Source organism: Oreochromis aureus, linkage group 6, assembly GCF_013358895.1.
Source record: "Oreochromis aureus strain Israel breed Guangdong linkage group 6, ZZ_aureus, whole genome shotgun sequence".
Classification (NCBI taxonomy): domain Eukaryota; kingdom Metazoa; phylum Chordata; class Actinopteri; order Cichliformes; family Cichlidae; genus Oreochromis; species Oreochromis aureus.
This window is the reverse complement of record NC_052947.1, coordinates 22031245-22046293: the sequence shown is the minus strand read 5'-3', so window position 1 is coordinate 22046293 and position 15049 is coordinate 22031245. Positions and strand designations below refer to the sequence as shown.

Below are 15049 nucleotides of genomic sequence, written 5' to 3'. Positions count from 1 at the left end.
CAGCCTGGTTTTGAACGATGGACATCCTCTCACATACCTTTCCTTAATTTCTTTACTGTGCAAAAAAAAAAAAGAGTCCACTGTATTTTTCTCAGTAGTTACCTTTGTGCACATTAAAATCATTACAATTCACTGGATTTTCAACCAGTTTCGAGTGATTTTTAGTTCTGAAAGCATATTCTGATTTCCCATGAGCCCCCTCTGGTCGGTTATAACCCTTGAAAAAAAATCCTGTTAATGCCCCTGCATTTGGATCCTCTCATTACATCCTGACACTCTGCTGCATTTTTTTTTTTTTAACCTGTCTCTGTCAGTCCACCAAACGCTATGAAAACCGCAGCAACACATTTCTGGAGCAGGCTACACCTTTAAGGTGGAGAAATGAATATTTAGTAAATGGAGTCCACTCATATAGTGAGTCACTGCGCTCTCATTTGCTTGCACACTCTTAAGTAGGGGTTTTCTTTGAGACAACGAGGTGTGCATGTGTACTTGGAAAGTAGTGCGTTTAAGAAACAAATAAATGTGTGGGAAGTTCCTTCATCTGTGCTAATCCACCTTTTATAGTGAGTGCTAGTAGTTGTTCTGTTTTTTTTTTCAATGAAATCAGTCCACAGTCAAAGCATGTGGGTTATCGTGTGCTCGTCCACAGCAACTGACACTGCCCTCAGTGCTCCCCTTTTATCTGACTGATGGAGTAAAATCACACGACCGGACCCCAGAGACCCCCTCCTCCTCCTCCACCTCCCATCCGCACGCTGATCGGCATTGATACAGCAGCTCCGGTAGGGGCGGGGCAGCACTGCAGCAGTGCGCCTCTCGAGCTGTCTCCGGTAATGTTCCATAGGATACGCACGCCCCGCTCCGCCCCTGCCGCGAGACAGGTGGTCGGACTGTACGCCTTCATCCTCCAGCGCTCCCTGTTAGACTAAGAAGGAGGAAAAAAATCCGTTGACAACAGGGAAAGGGTCGGTCGGCGCGAGCGCGTCCCCGATGGACTTCCAGCGTGTGACCTCCGCGATCACCGGGCGGACAGCAGGAGAGGGGGGCAACAACGGGAACGCACGAGGAGAGCCCCGCCGATTTACTCCCAAATGTTTTGCAGCGGATTACTCGAGATGCCGTTCGCGGGAGAGGGTGTGCCGACGGGGGAATGAGATGCGCGAGTAAAAAAGTTGACACGATTTCTGGTGGGGATTTTCATCTGCGAGGCGGCGGGATCATTTCTGACTATCCTCCGGCCTGGGAAGTTCCCCTGGGGGGCTTCGTTATGGCTTCAGGCGCCGGTAAGGCTGCACAGCCCCCCGGGCCGGGCTCCGCCGTTAACGGGACTGCGGCAGAGTTCTCCAACATCGAGCAGGAGCTGTACGACTATCAAATGCACAGCAAGATGTGCAAGAAGATCGCTCAGCTCACCAAGGTAAGACCCGCCGGTGACACCGAGAGAGGGAGGGAGGCGCGCCGCCCGGATGTCACTCCTGTCAGGCTGACTGATGATCCGCTGGCTGCCTCACACTCAGACACGGACGGCGCGTCAAAATAAATGAAAATACACATGAAATCCATAGTTTAAAATAATATAAATAAAAAAAATAATAATAATTTAAAAGGAGCAGGCTGGTAAAAGAAGCTATAAAGTCGGTACATAGGTCTACATGTTTTACATTATCTCGGGATAACGACGGGAAAACTTGGATCAGCTTCGTGACTGACAGCTGCAGATCCCGAGCACCAGACATCAGGCAGCAATTAGAACTGATGCAATTTTAATCAATCAGTAGATTTATGGATTACCATCACCTTGCATCGATTTATAATCTGGACGGTTAGGATATTAAAACAATTCCACAGCTCACTGGGCAAGAGCCCAGAGTGATGCTTCTTTGTCTGACCAACAGAGAGAAAAACGACTCCAAAGGTGTGCTGTCAATTAACTGTGGTGTGAAACAGATGAATCCCCACAGTTAATTAACAGCTTGGTACACCAACATGGCATTTCTCTGTGTTTATCAGGGAGTTTAACAGCTGCAGCAGCTGCATGTGGGGATTCACCCTCTCTGTATCTTCACAATAATGCTCACAGAGGCAGGGCATGACCCATGGCTTGTTGAGCTATGACAATTACTGATGACTGTGCACTTCTCATCTTCCCTTGTGGATGCACCTCTGTGTCTTTAAAAAAAAAATTGGACTTCCTATCATGCACACAGGCCCAGGCAAACAAAGATGACACAGATGAGGGGTCAGCACTTGTGTCTGTGCTTGTTAGGGGAATTCGCCGACCCCGTCCTTCAACCTCTCGTGCCCCTCCGTTCCTTTCCACCCTGATTTCCCTCCACAGAAAGCCAGGACTTGTTTTTGTCTCCCCTGAAACTTCATGGCATGCCATGCCAGCCCCGCTTTAGCTCTGTGGCGACCACAGTAAATGAAACCCGGAGCGCGGCTGAAATATAAGAATCACCGATACACATATTTGGTGTGTTTGGTTTCCCCTGAGCATTGGGATGCTGGGCATGTGGCACATGGTTTATTTGAGTTGTTTGGGGGGTGGAGAGCAGAGGAGAGGAAGTAGGAAATGGGTCAGCTGTGGTAACCTTATATATTTAATAACTCATATTCTGTGTGCATGGAGGCACACACGCACAAACACACCCACACATATGGACTTCTACTTAACACACCTCCTCACGTCTGCATCTCTCTTCCACTCACCCATCCTGAGTTGCACGACTCCCCCCCACACCTCTCCCCCATCAGTGAGAGCAGTCTGCCCTGGCTGAATGGGTGCTGCTAAAGATAAGCCAGCAGCACGTCGGAGTGTGTTTACATGGCAAAAGAAGCCAATGGGAAGGAATTGAGAGCTGACCGTGTCAGGCCAGCTGTTGTGAATGTTCACATAAGGTTGCATGCACACACACACACACACACACACACACACACACACACACACACACACACACACACACACACACACACACACACGACTACAGAGAGAGGAGTAGTGTCTCTGCATGACTCACAGAGATCAACAGTAGCATATTAAAGTGTGTGCTTATGTGCACACCTACACGTCAGACTGGTGGCTCTAATTCTGTCTTTGGATTTCCTGCACTTACCCTATCAAGTGTACACTAGGCGCTGTGTTCCCTGCTTTGTAATCCAGCACACCCAGTACCCTCTTTGATATGTGTGGAGGTATGTGTGAGAGTGGGAGAGGGCGGCTGATGTAAGAGAGTGTGTGTTTGTGTGCACGCTTGCTTTGTCTCTTTGCCTAACCTCTCCTCTGTGCACCGAGCGAGTCAAGTCTACGTCTCACTCCTGTTTCAGCTGCCTTGTCTCTTGCTCTCCTTTACACTGTAGACAGAATATTAATTTCATGCTTTGCTGACTATGAAGTTACTGTCAATGAGCACAGGCACTGGCTTGTGAGGCCACATGAATAACATTATCGACCGGCAGGATCGATAAGGGGATCTCGAGGCAGGATTTACAGTGGCGGGCTCTCGCCACTCTCTGGCCAAGCTGCCAAAGATTTAAACCCAGAGAGCTGAATCAAAGTGTGAAGCCGTCTTTAATCCCAGCTCCTAAAATAAATCCGATAAATACTGTTCGTGACGGCATGTAGTAGTTTTACTTAACTGTGTGAAAGCGGGTTTTCCTTAAATCTGACCTTAAAGTGAGCTGACGCTAAACATACACTGTCTGTATGAATAAAAATGAACAGATAATGGTAAGCGCAGCGGTAGTAGGAGCTGTTGAAGTGACTCATTCATGCCAGTGACATAAATATCCTACCTATACTTTAAATAGGTAAGGCAGCAAACTTCTAGAGTAGCAGCAAGCCTCCTCCAACCCCCACCTGAGTGCATGAAATAGAACAAGAGTGGATTTTTCAAGTGCATAGATGTCACTGCTTTTATGATAAAGATAAAACATGTCATACAGATTTAGATCAGTGGTTTCCTACCTGTCCTGTAACTCTAAAGATAAAGCAGCGATAGCTCTTTAATACATCGCTGACTGAGCTTGGGCTGATCATTTTTCCTTCTTAGATTAGGTCATGTGATTAATTTTCAGAGGAATGAAAAGGTGACTCTGGTAGGTCAAGTACACTGTAAAATGTAATATTGTGTTTAATTAAAAATATTAAATAGGCTGAACTCAGTTTTTATCAATTTGTTATTAGAACTCAATTTAAATAAGTTACCAGTACTTTTTATGCAAAAACGCTGATAAACTCCATTTATTTGAGTTGTCTTAACTTAGAAAAACTAAGTAAGCTGGAAGTTTTGCTTCTCAGTGCGGAAGGATGAAAGATGTGTTTTGAAAATGCCACGTGACTACCGTCCTCCTCCCTCTCGGGATCAGTCCGCATGTTCACGGTGCATTTTTATGGAATATGTTGAGCAAACCTGGAGAAGCGTCAGTTCAAGATATTATTGTTGTCATTGCTGTGGATCTTTACCTGATACACTGACTTGGTGAGTAAATGTTTACTCTTATTCAAACTGATTTGTGGCTTCTCTTAGTTTAGCACCAGGTTTAAAATCTTGCTAGCTAGTTAGTGTTAGCCTAAGCGTTGCTGCTGCCGCTGGGCTCATGTTACTTAAAATTAACACCACAGCCTTAAAAACCTTACATAAAACTATGTGGTGAAATTTTCTGTTGATTGTTTGAAATAAATAAGTGAGATAAGAGCCCAGACAAAATTCTTCGGGAGGTGCAGCCGTTAGGGGTGGGGTAGGTGTGGGATGTGGGGGTGGATAACAGAGCTCTCGAAACGTGAAGCACTTTTGCAAATATGTGATATTTTGATAAATTAAGTAGATATTTGAGCATTACACAGCTACATTGTCGCCTGAAAATATCTTAAAAGGTTATTTTGTGGCCCAGAAAGGGTAGTCTGGGGAAAAGGAGGATCGCATTTGTCGGCCACGGTTGTCGGAGCCTGTGCGTGCTTGTAAGCACGGCAATGGCGGAGGAGCCATGAAAAATCTTATTACTTTTTCTGGGTCACAAAATAAACTTTTAAGATATTTTCAGGCAGAATGTAGCTGTGTAAAGCTCAAATATCCGCTCGATTTATCAAGACATCACATATTTGCAAAAATGCTCCGACGTTTTCGGAGACGTCTATTTTTTTTTCATGCTTTGTGGCAGCTTTAGAACATCTGTGGCATCTATTAATGTCAAATCTAGCCTTTATTTAACAACATAAGCAAACTCTATGTTACAATGATTGCACAGCCGTTAAGGATCAAATCAGTTTCTGAAAAATGTTCTGTTTTTTCTCCTCTGCTTGCTTCTTACTGTCTTTGAGGCCGATCGGGACCAGCACTCCTGCTGTTGGACAGAAAGACATCAACTCAGTGGTAAGTATTTTGGTTTTCCAATATATTAGCAACTGTCAGTGACATTTATATTAATCAGGCTGAACTTTAATCATACTTTAGATCAGCCTGTTTTACTTATTGTTTTATTTGTGCTTTGGTTTGGGGAAGTTGTTTCTTTACTGATCTTTTCCTGTCTTCTGTTATTAGACTTGAGATATGACTGCACTATGCTGTTGCTGGTGACTCCAGTTAATTCTACAAGACATGCTGTGTAAGTAAACAAACAACAACAGTTTAGTCTGCATTTCTTGAAAGATCACATCCCAAACTTAGTTTAGAGGGTCTACACTGTATATAGTGAAGTCTGCAAGTTTTCTAACAGCAAAATTTGTTTTGTGCCCAAAATCATTTTGCACATCATTAGAATGAAAGTTATTGGCCATGTTTGCATAGCCCTTTTTAAAATGATGCTTTCATGACATTATTGTATGCTGGTGGTGGTCACTATGCAGACTGACAATTGGGACATTGAATGTCACCTCCCGTGGGGAGGGAGCCTGAGATCGTCTAAATTGAGTCTGTTCTATACCAAATGCAGAAAAAAATGTTTTAAGAAAGCAATTAAGTTCATGTTCAAAAATATGACTGTTTGCTTGCAGGACACCAGGAGAGATGAGTCCTCCGTCACAGATGGTGTGGTCAGTGAAGATGGTCGCCTGCAGGTTCAAGCTCATTGCATCTCCAACCCACATCCACTGCCACTGTACTTAAGGGAAGTTAAAGACTTTCTTCTGCACCTACATTTGGATCACCTCGATCCATGACAGTCATTCAGGCAGTAATGCCTGGACTGGAAACAAGCCATCCTTAAAATAATACAACATTCCAGCTCATGTGTTGGAATGCAAAACAAATGTGTTGTTTAAATTAGAGACTGCACTTGTGACAGAACAATAAATATTTTATTCTGATTATATAAGTAATGTAAGTACAAAACAAACTGTGGTAGGCCTAAACTTATTTTCAGAATAATTACATCTGAGACTTTGTTTCATTGTAAGATTAAAACAGTGATGGCAATATAATTGTTTGTTGTTCAGCAGAACAGTGTCCAGTATGTTGGCTGTTGTACTTTGTGTTTGAAAATAAAAGTTGGGCTCATTTTAACATCATTACAAAAATTGTTGTTAATTATTTTTAATCATATTCATGTTACCACAAATTGTTTTTTCATTTAGTTGAGCTTAACATTTTGTCAGTAGGTAAACAATTAGTATTGTACAGTCAGAAATATCAAGTTATTGTTAATACTGCAGACTTGCAATGTATAAGTTGTCCTAACAGTCATCTTAAGTAAGCTTTACTTAGTTTTTTTGAGGCAACGAGTTTCCATAATTTTTTGAGTTCTGGGAACTAACAAGGCTGTACAGTGTACTCAAAATGAGTAAGTTGCCCTAACTTGGTCATCTTACGTAAACTTGATCCAATTTTTTTGAGTTCTGGGAACAAATGAGCTTGTACAGAGTACTCAAAGTAAATAAGTTGACCTAACTTAGTCATTTTTAGCTAAGCTTTACTCAATTTTTTTGAGGCAACGAGTTTCCATAATTTTTTTGAGTTCTGGGAACTAATTAGATTTTACAGTGTAGTGATACTTCAGATGTACTCGATATAGCAAATAGTACCCCCCCTACACACACACAAGCACACTCCGAGAAGAGCGGCAGATGGAAGAACCTGCTGGTCAAAAAAAGCCTGAATACATTTTTTTGTGTTACACATTCCGCTGATTACCTTTTATTAAGATAATGAGGTATTCTGCAAAGACCCGTTTTGTTAATGTTTGGTCAGATGGTTTTGGTTAGACAAAAGTGCTCATCAGAGCTAATTAGAGGCTCAAAAGGGGGCAGGTGTTTGCAGAATCTGACTGTGTGTCAAACTTAGACAGACAGAAGGTCCAACCCAGATCAGCACTGACAGAAAGGGGAGTTTCACTGGTGAGGTCCACTTAAGCTCAAACTGGGCTGTATGCGCTCCATGGTGTAAAATGAGTTTGACATTCCTGATGTATGGGGACAGTAGGTCCACAGGCTTCACTGAAACCACAATAGCTCGGATGTCGTCCTGCTTAACAAGGTCTGTGTCAGGTGTTGGGGAACCAGGACATACTGATGAGAAGTGGACGGCTGGAACAAGGCATACATGGACAAGGACTGATAATATAGAATTGATGGATTGCTGCTATGCCAGCTGATAAAATGACTGGTGTGAGTGGCTCCAGTAGATTTCAGACACAGCATCAGAGGTCCAGAAGAGCGCACTCCTACAAACAACTAAAATACTGCACAGGATCCTCAGTTTCCCATTCCTCCGGTCGAGGACCCGAGCTTGAGGAGCACACGTGGTATATGTATGTATATGTATATGTGTGGGTTTTCTTTCAAATAATATAGTCAGTGTAAGTCTAAGTAATCCCTGAAACTAAAAGGTTCAGATTGCTCTAGCTTCAGTTAGTATTTCTTTTCTAGTCTTGGCTCTATGTGACATCAAAGAGAGCGAGTATCATCTCGAGCACACGGCGCTGGATAGAGCATAGAAGCCCCACCCACCTGATGTCAGTCGGAAGTAATCTGGATAAAAGGGAGAAGTTAAAAAATGCTGAGGGATTGTACCAAGGTCCAGTGTAAAATAAATCTGGATTATTTAGAACTGTGAATCATGCAAAGTTACTAATAGGTCCCTCTTAAATCTATCTGAATATGGTGGTAACCATTTTAGATCCTGTTTCCAAGACATCAGTCTTCACATCTTTTAGCTTATGAGCTTGGCGTTGAAAAATTCCAGAGCCACGACCTTGACACCGTCCAGCACCTCTGAGATAAATTGCCATGCAGACTGCAGGCCAGGCTGTATCATGTACCCTTTGTAGATGACCTCACGTGTGCTGCTTTAGTTCAATGGGAGCAAATCCCAGCAGTCAGACCCCAAAATGTTGTGGAAATTCTGATTCTGATTTGGAAATTTTTCCCAGAAGAGTGCAGGCTGTTTCGACAGCATGTTAATGAACAGAGTTGGGTGTAAAGTTCAGGTGTCTGCAGGTGTACTTTGTAACCCCTCAGGGGTCCAAACCCAAGGACGGGAACCACTGGTCTGCATTATTAATAGTAATTATCTAATAACCTTCATTAAATCTTTTTTTCTCTATGCTCTCACTTTCAAACCAGCCAAAGAGGACAGCAAAGAACGTCCTACCCCTTAGAGCCTGTCCCCATTTCAGAGTCCTCTTCATTCCTCCCTGTCATGAGTCATTGTTTGCTAAAGTTTGCACATCGTGATGTGATTGAATAGCCGGTGTGACATACTCCACCAGCGTTTGATGGACAGGAATTAGAGAAATCTCAAATTTGACATCAGTACCAAAACCTGCTTTACAATAAATACATAACAGATTACTGGAGACTGACAGTGTCGAGGTAATGTAAATGTGTGTGAGAGAGGATTAATGACATGCACACACACACTCACACATTGGGCAGAGAGAGGGACACAGGGAATGTCCGGCAGGCCTGTACCAGCTGCAGACAGAGAGGCGTCTGAGTAAAATATGAGCCCATGTGTCTCCCGGATACAGTACGCACATGCGTGTGTCCACACAAACACACACACACCTCTGCGAGTGGGTAAGTGAGACGTCAGGGTCACCAGGAGGAGATGATGACATGGCGCAGGGGGTAAAGTGAATAGCGGGGAGAAACAGGCCGTATTTCATAGGTTAGTAGCGCTCTATATGGAGAGGTTGAAGGGAGGTTCCATACATGCTGACAGGCATCACTGAGTGTACTCAGATACACAGTTTGTCAGTGTTGCTATTTAAAGTCTAGTATTATTTCGACTGGTGGAGAGCACTGTTGCCTTACAGCAAGGAGGTCCTGGGGTTGAATCCCCTGGGCTTTCTGTGAGGAGTTGGCATGTTCTCTCTGAGCGCTCCAGCTTCCTCCAAAAGTCCAAAGACATGCATGTTTAGGTTAATTAGCAAATCTAGGTGTGAATGGCTGTCTGGCTCTTTGTGTTAGCAAAGGCTGGAGATCTGTCTCCCCTTCCCATCTTTTCTATAGTTTTAGTTTTGGTCTCCTCTATGGTACATTTACATAATTCACAGTACAAAATTGTTATTTTTTTAGCTGGTTTTTGGTGCAGCCAGTTTGAGCTCCTCTCTCTTTAAGCCAACTCTCTTTTGATTGGCTGTCTTTCACAAACAGAAGGTTTGTGCAACCTTGTGTGCCCAAGATGATCAGGATATATTCTCCCTCTGACATTATTAAAACTTTCCATCCATCAGTTTTCTTATATTCTTACATTTCTTATAGCTGTCATAGAATGAGAGGCAGGCTACAGCCATGACACTATATTAGAAATTAACATGCATGTCTTTGGAGTCTGGGAGCAAGAGAACATGCACAGAAAGGTCCTAGCTGGTCAGAGGACTCAAACCCAGCTGTGAGGCATCACAGTGGTGCTGCATCATGTTGATGAGATCCAAGAGAAGAAATAGTTTCTGAAAGCAGGCTGAAACATTAGCTTTTAGCTCACAGGTGATTGTTTGTACACATCCTGCCCTCATTACTGCCCCTGTTTAATATGTGACTCTATCACTGTAACAGGATATATATGATAAAACACTGTATTACTGTAATATTTGTCAGCATAAAGCTGCCATAAGGATGTAACCAGGTCTGCTCATATGAGGCTGAAAACTCCCATAAAATATTGAATATATCTACCAGTTTTACTCTAAATACGTGCATATTTTTAACAAGGTGGCCAAGGTCATTTTTAATCTTTTCATATCAAGTTGTGGAAATTCATTATTCAGTCAATATTACTCAACAATGACTCACCATTCAGGTTTCAAATATTCTGCATTTGGTTGCAAAAATAATAAAAGTGCTACACAAAAGGGCTTTTTTTCAGTCTCTTGACCTTTGGGATCTCTGCTGCGTTGCTTGATGGATTCTGACCTCTAATGTTCTAAGTCATCAGATTTTGGTGGATTAAAAAAAAGGGAGTTAACCAAGAAAGTCAAAAAATATTAGACTTGGTGGTTTATTTATGGAGGTAAGTGGTCTAATATCACGTATCTGTAAAGTGGGTAAAAATGTGGATTTTTCAAGCACCATTCACCAAGTGAAAAAAAGACACTTCAAAATAATCACAAAGAAGTCTGGTATTAACTTTCCAAGACTAAGGGAGTCAAAGACATGGCAAGTTGAAGCATGAACTCAACACATGGTGATGAGCATTATGCATTAACATTAAAAACATCCATGAGTGGTGATTTGTTCGCATTTATCTGCAAAGATAAATTGTCATGTATCCCTAAAAGAGAGGATAAGCTGCTGCTTTTAATGGACATGTGCTTCAGTGAATGTTTTTTTATAATCCATAGTCAAAATGCCTATTTAACGATGGCTCGCACATTTAAGCAATAGAGGAAAAAATACAGTGAGACAAAACAAAACAACGGAATATTTTAAAAAAATATTTTTCACATCACTTTTTAGAAGATGCCCTTCTTCCTCCACCTTATATACACAACAGTCGAGTGGAAAAATAATGCAGGGAGGCAAGGAGACACAAACAAGCAAACCAAAAATCACTGCTGCATAGATAAATATCTCTCTATTTTTTAGTGTTTGTGTCTTGAAGGCTTAAATGTGCACAGCTCTTAAATCTTTGCCCGCTTGTCGCTGATGCTCCAGGTGATTTATTCTCTGAACATGAAGAACGAGGAACAGGAGGCGGCCCTGCAGGCGTTGAGCAACGCCCACCACGACGAGCTGCACCGGATCCTGATGGAGACGTGCCACGAAGGGGAGGGGTCAGCCCTGAGGACACGCCTCCTGGAGCTGCAGGAATCTCTGGATGAGCAGCAGCGAGTCGGGGCCCAGGTGTGTGCATGTGTGAGTCCTTGTTTATGGGGTTGGGGGTCGGGGTGGGGGTACGCTGATCATCAGATGAGTTGCTGAAGGACTTGTTGTGTCTCTGTAATTTAATGTCTAACCTCCCAGTGAGGGCAGCAAATCAAACCTGGCCCTAACATGACCTACGGCAGCCAGCCTCGCTCAGAAAGCCCGTTACTTTAACCAGTCTTCATAATTTATATGCTGTGCACCACAATAAAACATCAACATGAATCATAAATACCCACATGACTTTCCTATCGAGTCCGTGGGGGGGAACAAAAAAGCGTCTTAACAACTAAATACATAAAAAATGCACACGGGGACCTAAAACTTTTATTTTGAAATGTTTTTCCTTTTTATCTGTCTGGTATGTCTGGCATCTGTCATGTTTTTTCATTTCGTACTGTCATTTTCTCGAGTCAAAGCAGGTAGATCAGCGTGGGTCTGATATAAGAAAACACCTGTACAAACCTACCAGACTCACATAGACAGGCTTTCAACGTATGAACCGCAGGGATGTGTTTTTAAGTGAAACAGGCTACAGACAATGATAAGTGTCACACATCAAACAACCTGGAACAGGATTAATGCGCCAATAAAAGAAAGCCTTATCACCTTTAGAGCAGACGAGTGTTGTAGCGCCACTGGTGCAAAAACCATGAGAATGTGAGTGTGTCAAAAAAACTGCGTGATATCTCTCACAGGTGCCTATGAGCATAAATGACATAACATCTATAATAAAACACTTATGCTAATAAAATTTGTCTCTAACATCTTTAATTTCATAGTATTATCTTGTTTTGGCACTTTTTAAATCAGTCTAGTGCTGCTGAGATCTTCCACACAACCACCTCTAAGCCTCTTACACAAAATAGGCCGAAAAACAGAAAATATTCATTGAGGTGAAGTTAAAATGCCTCATTTATGATGTCAGTGGTCAGAGATGAATGGCAGGACTGCTGCAAGCTGATAGAAGGGCAACAGTAACTTATTAAATATCCCCTTGTTAAGAAGGTGGTATGCAGAAGAGCAGCGACAGCAACAGAAGACCACATTAGGTGCAACTACTGTCAGCTAAGAACAGGAAGCTGAGGCTATGGTTTGCATGAGCTCCCCAAAACTGCACAACAGAAGATTAGAAAAATGTTACCTGATCTGATGTCTCGATTTCTGCCGTGACATTTAGATGATAGTGTCAGAATTTGGCATCAAAAACATGAAAGCATGGCTCCATCCTGCCGTGTATAAGCAGTTCAGGCTGCTGATGGTGTAATGTTGCTTGGGATATTTTCGCGGTACTCTTTGGGTGCACCTAACAAAGTGGCTGCTGAGTGAGCTGAATAGTTGCAGTGCACGTTGGTTTTTGCATAAATATTACAATGTTACAGAACATTTCCTGAAATTCACCTCTGGAAAAGAATAATAAGCTAATAAGCATATAGTATTTGTTTATTTGTTATCACAGTATTGAACAGTGTCAACACACATTCCTGCAGATCTAAATATTAAGAATAAGGGTTCCATAAATGCCCCAAAACGGCAAATCTTTGGGTTCAAATGAGGCTTATTTTGCAAGAAAAGTATAGCTAATATAACTAATATGGAGCTATGTCAAGGAAACCCACACAGTGTCTCCCCCCTTGGTTTATAATTTTTGCAGCTTGCTGCATGTTGAGGCTTCTTTCTGATTTCTGGTTTTGTGACTTTTGAAGAAGTTGTTTGCGGCTCTGAGTTGCCTGAGCTCGACATTGCAGGCTGGTAATGATGTTTTGCCACATACTGAGTATTGTGTGAATGTCACAGCGTTACCACTAATTGGCCAGTCTGGCCTTTTACAAATGTTTTGTATAGTCTGTGTCCACACTGTTCGCTCCAGCCGTCTGTACAGTTCCCAGATCTCAGCACAGTGAAACACCTTTGAACAAGCATGCATTTGTTATTGCATAAGTATCATTGTAGCACGGAACAAAGTGTGAAAGGCTTTTCCGAGTGTTGTTGGAGAAAAATTAGGCGCTTTTTAGGGAAGGTGGTCACTGAGTTATTCTCTCGTCCTCTGTGGCTCCAGGTGCAGGCGGACTTTGAGTTCTTCCGCATCCAGGCGGAGGAGAGGGAGCGTGAAACGGAAGCGGAGCTGAGAAAAGAGTTTGAGGAAAAGCTCCAGGCTGCGCAGGAAAACCTCCAGGAGGCCAAGGCCCAGATCAGTGTTGCCCAGGAGGAAAACCTGAGACTGAGCAAAGAACTGGAGAATGCTGAGGAGCAGATCCAGCAACTAGATGACAAATGCGAGGAGCTCCAGAAAACAGTCGTTGATGAGGAGAAAAACAGGAAGGAGGAGGATAGGCAAAGAGAAGATGAGGAGGAAAAGAAGAAGAAGAAGGAGGAGAGGAAAATGGAGCAGTGCGAGGAAAGGATTAAAGCCCTCCTGGAGGAGCTAAAGGCACTAAAGGAGGAGAGGGATCGAGCAGAGGAGGAGAAGAGGCGAGCCGTGAAAGAGGAGCGGGAGCAATGGGAGCGAAAGGTGAACGATCTAAACGAGGAGAGAGAGGAAATGAGGAAGAAGATAGAGGCGGAGTGGAGGGAAGAGCGGCAGAGGTGGGAGGAGAGGGAAGAGGAGGAGAAGAAAGGGATGCACAGCGCTCTGCGGGAGAGGGTGAAGAGGGCCGAGGCAGAGGTGGAGAGTCACCTGGAGAGGCTAGCCGAGAGCAAGAGAAACACAGTGAAGCTGCAAGAGCGAATACAGGTACGCGCCTTTTCTCTCGTCCCTGCGTGCATAATCCAGCGCTGGGAAGGGAAATTGAAATGTTGCAGCTTCCTGTCTCTGATGCGCCCAGCTAATAGTGTTGATGGGAAAGAAGGGAGTGAAGTAGAAGCAGAACTGGGGGGTGGAGGGTGAGTGGGGGTGGGGGAGGCATCTTGCTTGTCTAACCACAAGCTGCCTTCCCTGAATGTTATTCCCACTGCCAACTAGCTGCTAATGAGTAGTTGGAGCAGGATAGATTCGCTGCACCACCTCACGCATGAGCATTAAGAAGCCCTGTGAGAGCTGGCATGGAGCTGACATGCAGTAAGTCCTCACAGCAGACCATTAAAGGCTTGCAGCTGGGCAAGACAGCTCCCTGACTCACCACATTTCATCCCTCATTTTTTTTCTGTTTGTCTGATTGTGTTCACTCCCTCCTCCCTCATCTGTGTCAAATTTGCTGTCAGCCTCTCTCTTTCTCGTCTTTCTCTTTTTTTTCCTTTTCTGTCCCCTCGTGGCCTCTTGTCAACCCGCAGTACTATTCTGCATCGCCTGACCTTAATTGCCCTCATGCTAAACTCCTTCCTGGCCTTTATCCCTCCCCTGCAGGACCTGGAGGAGGAGCTGGAGCTGGATCGCAGGCGTGTGTCCGAGGCCGAGGGCGTGGCCAAGCGGGCTGAAGAGGAGCTCGCTGTAGCTAAGGAGCGGCTGCTGCTGCAGGAAGACGAGCTGCAGAGCAGAGCAGGTAGTCTGCCTCTCGCACCTGTCAATCTTACCTGCCCTGCTCGGAGCGAGCTTGCAAAAACTGAAGCTGTGCCGGGTGCACGTCCCCATTCCTCATTCAAACCCGCCGTTAATTAAGTTTTCCGCTCACGCTGCCATAATATGTAGAGAAATGTAACAAATTATTCATTTCTGCTCAAAGGCAAACAGTTTCATCAAACTGGCATCTCACCCCGTCAGCACAAAACTCTGAGTTTTATTTATCGCACAGGAATGGGTTTTAATTCAGA

General features: G+C 43.7%; 1 protein-coding gene across 6 annotated transcripts in view; it reads left to right on the top strand.

The window, feature by feature from the left end:
- Nucleotides 1-803: 803 nt before the first annotated feature.
- Nucleotides 804-15049, top strand: part of fam184b (family with sequence similarity 184 member B) — a 35298-nt gene continuing 21052 nt past the window's right edge. For 3 of the 6 annotated variants that reach the window (XM_039614119.1, XM_039614116.1, XM_039614114.1), the window contains exons 1-4: nt 804-1420; nt 11093-11293; nt 13362-14036; nt 14646-14781. In XM_039614119.1, the coding sequence (XP_039470053.1) occupies nt 1154-1420; nt 11093-11293; nt 13362-14036; nt 14646-14781 (1279 nt within the window). In that variant the 5' untranslated portion in view covers nt 804-1153. The remainder of the gene's footprint in view (nt 1421-11092; nt 11294-13361; nt 14037-14645; nt 14782-15049) is intronic. The other 3 variants (XM_039614118.1, XM_039614117.1, XM_039614115.1) reach the window with 2 other exon arrangements.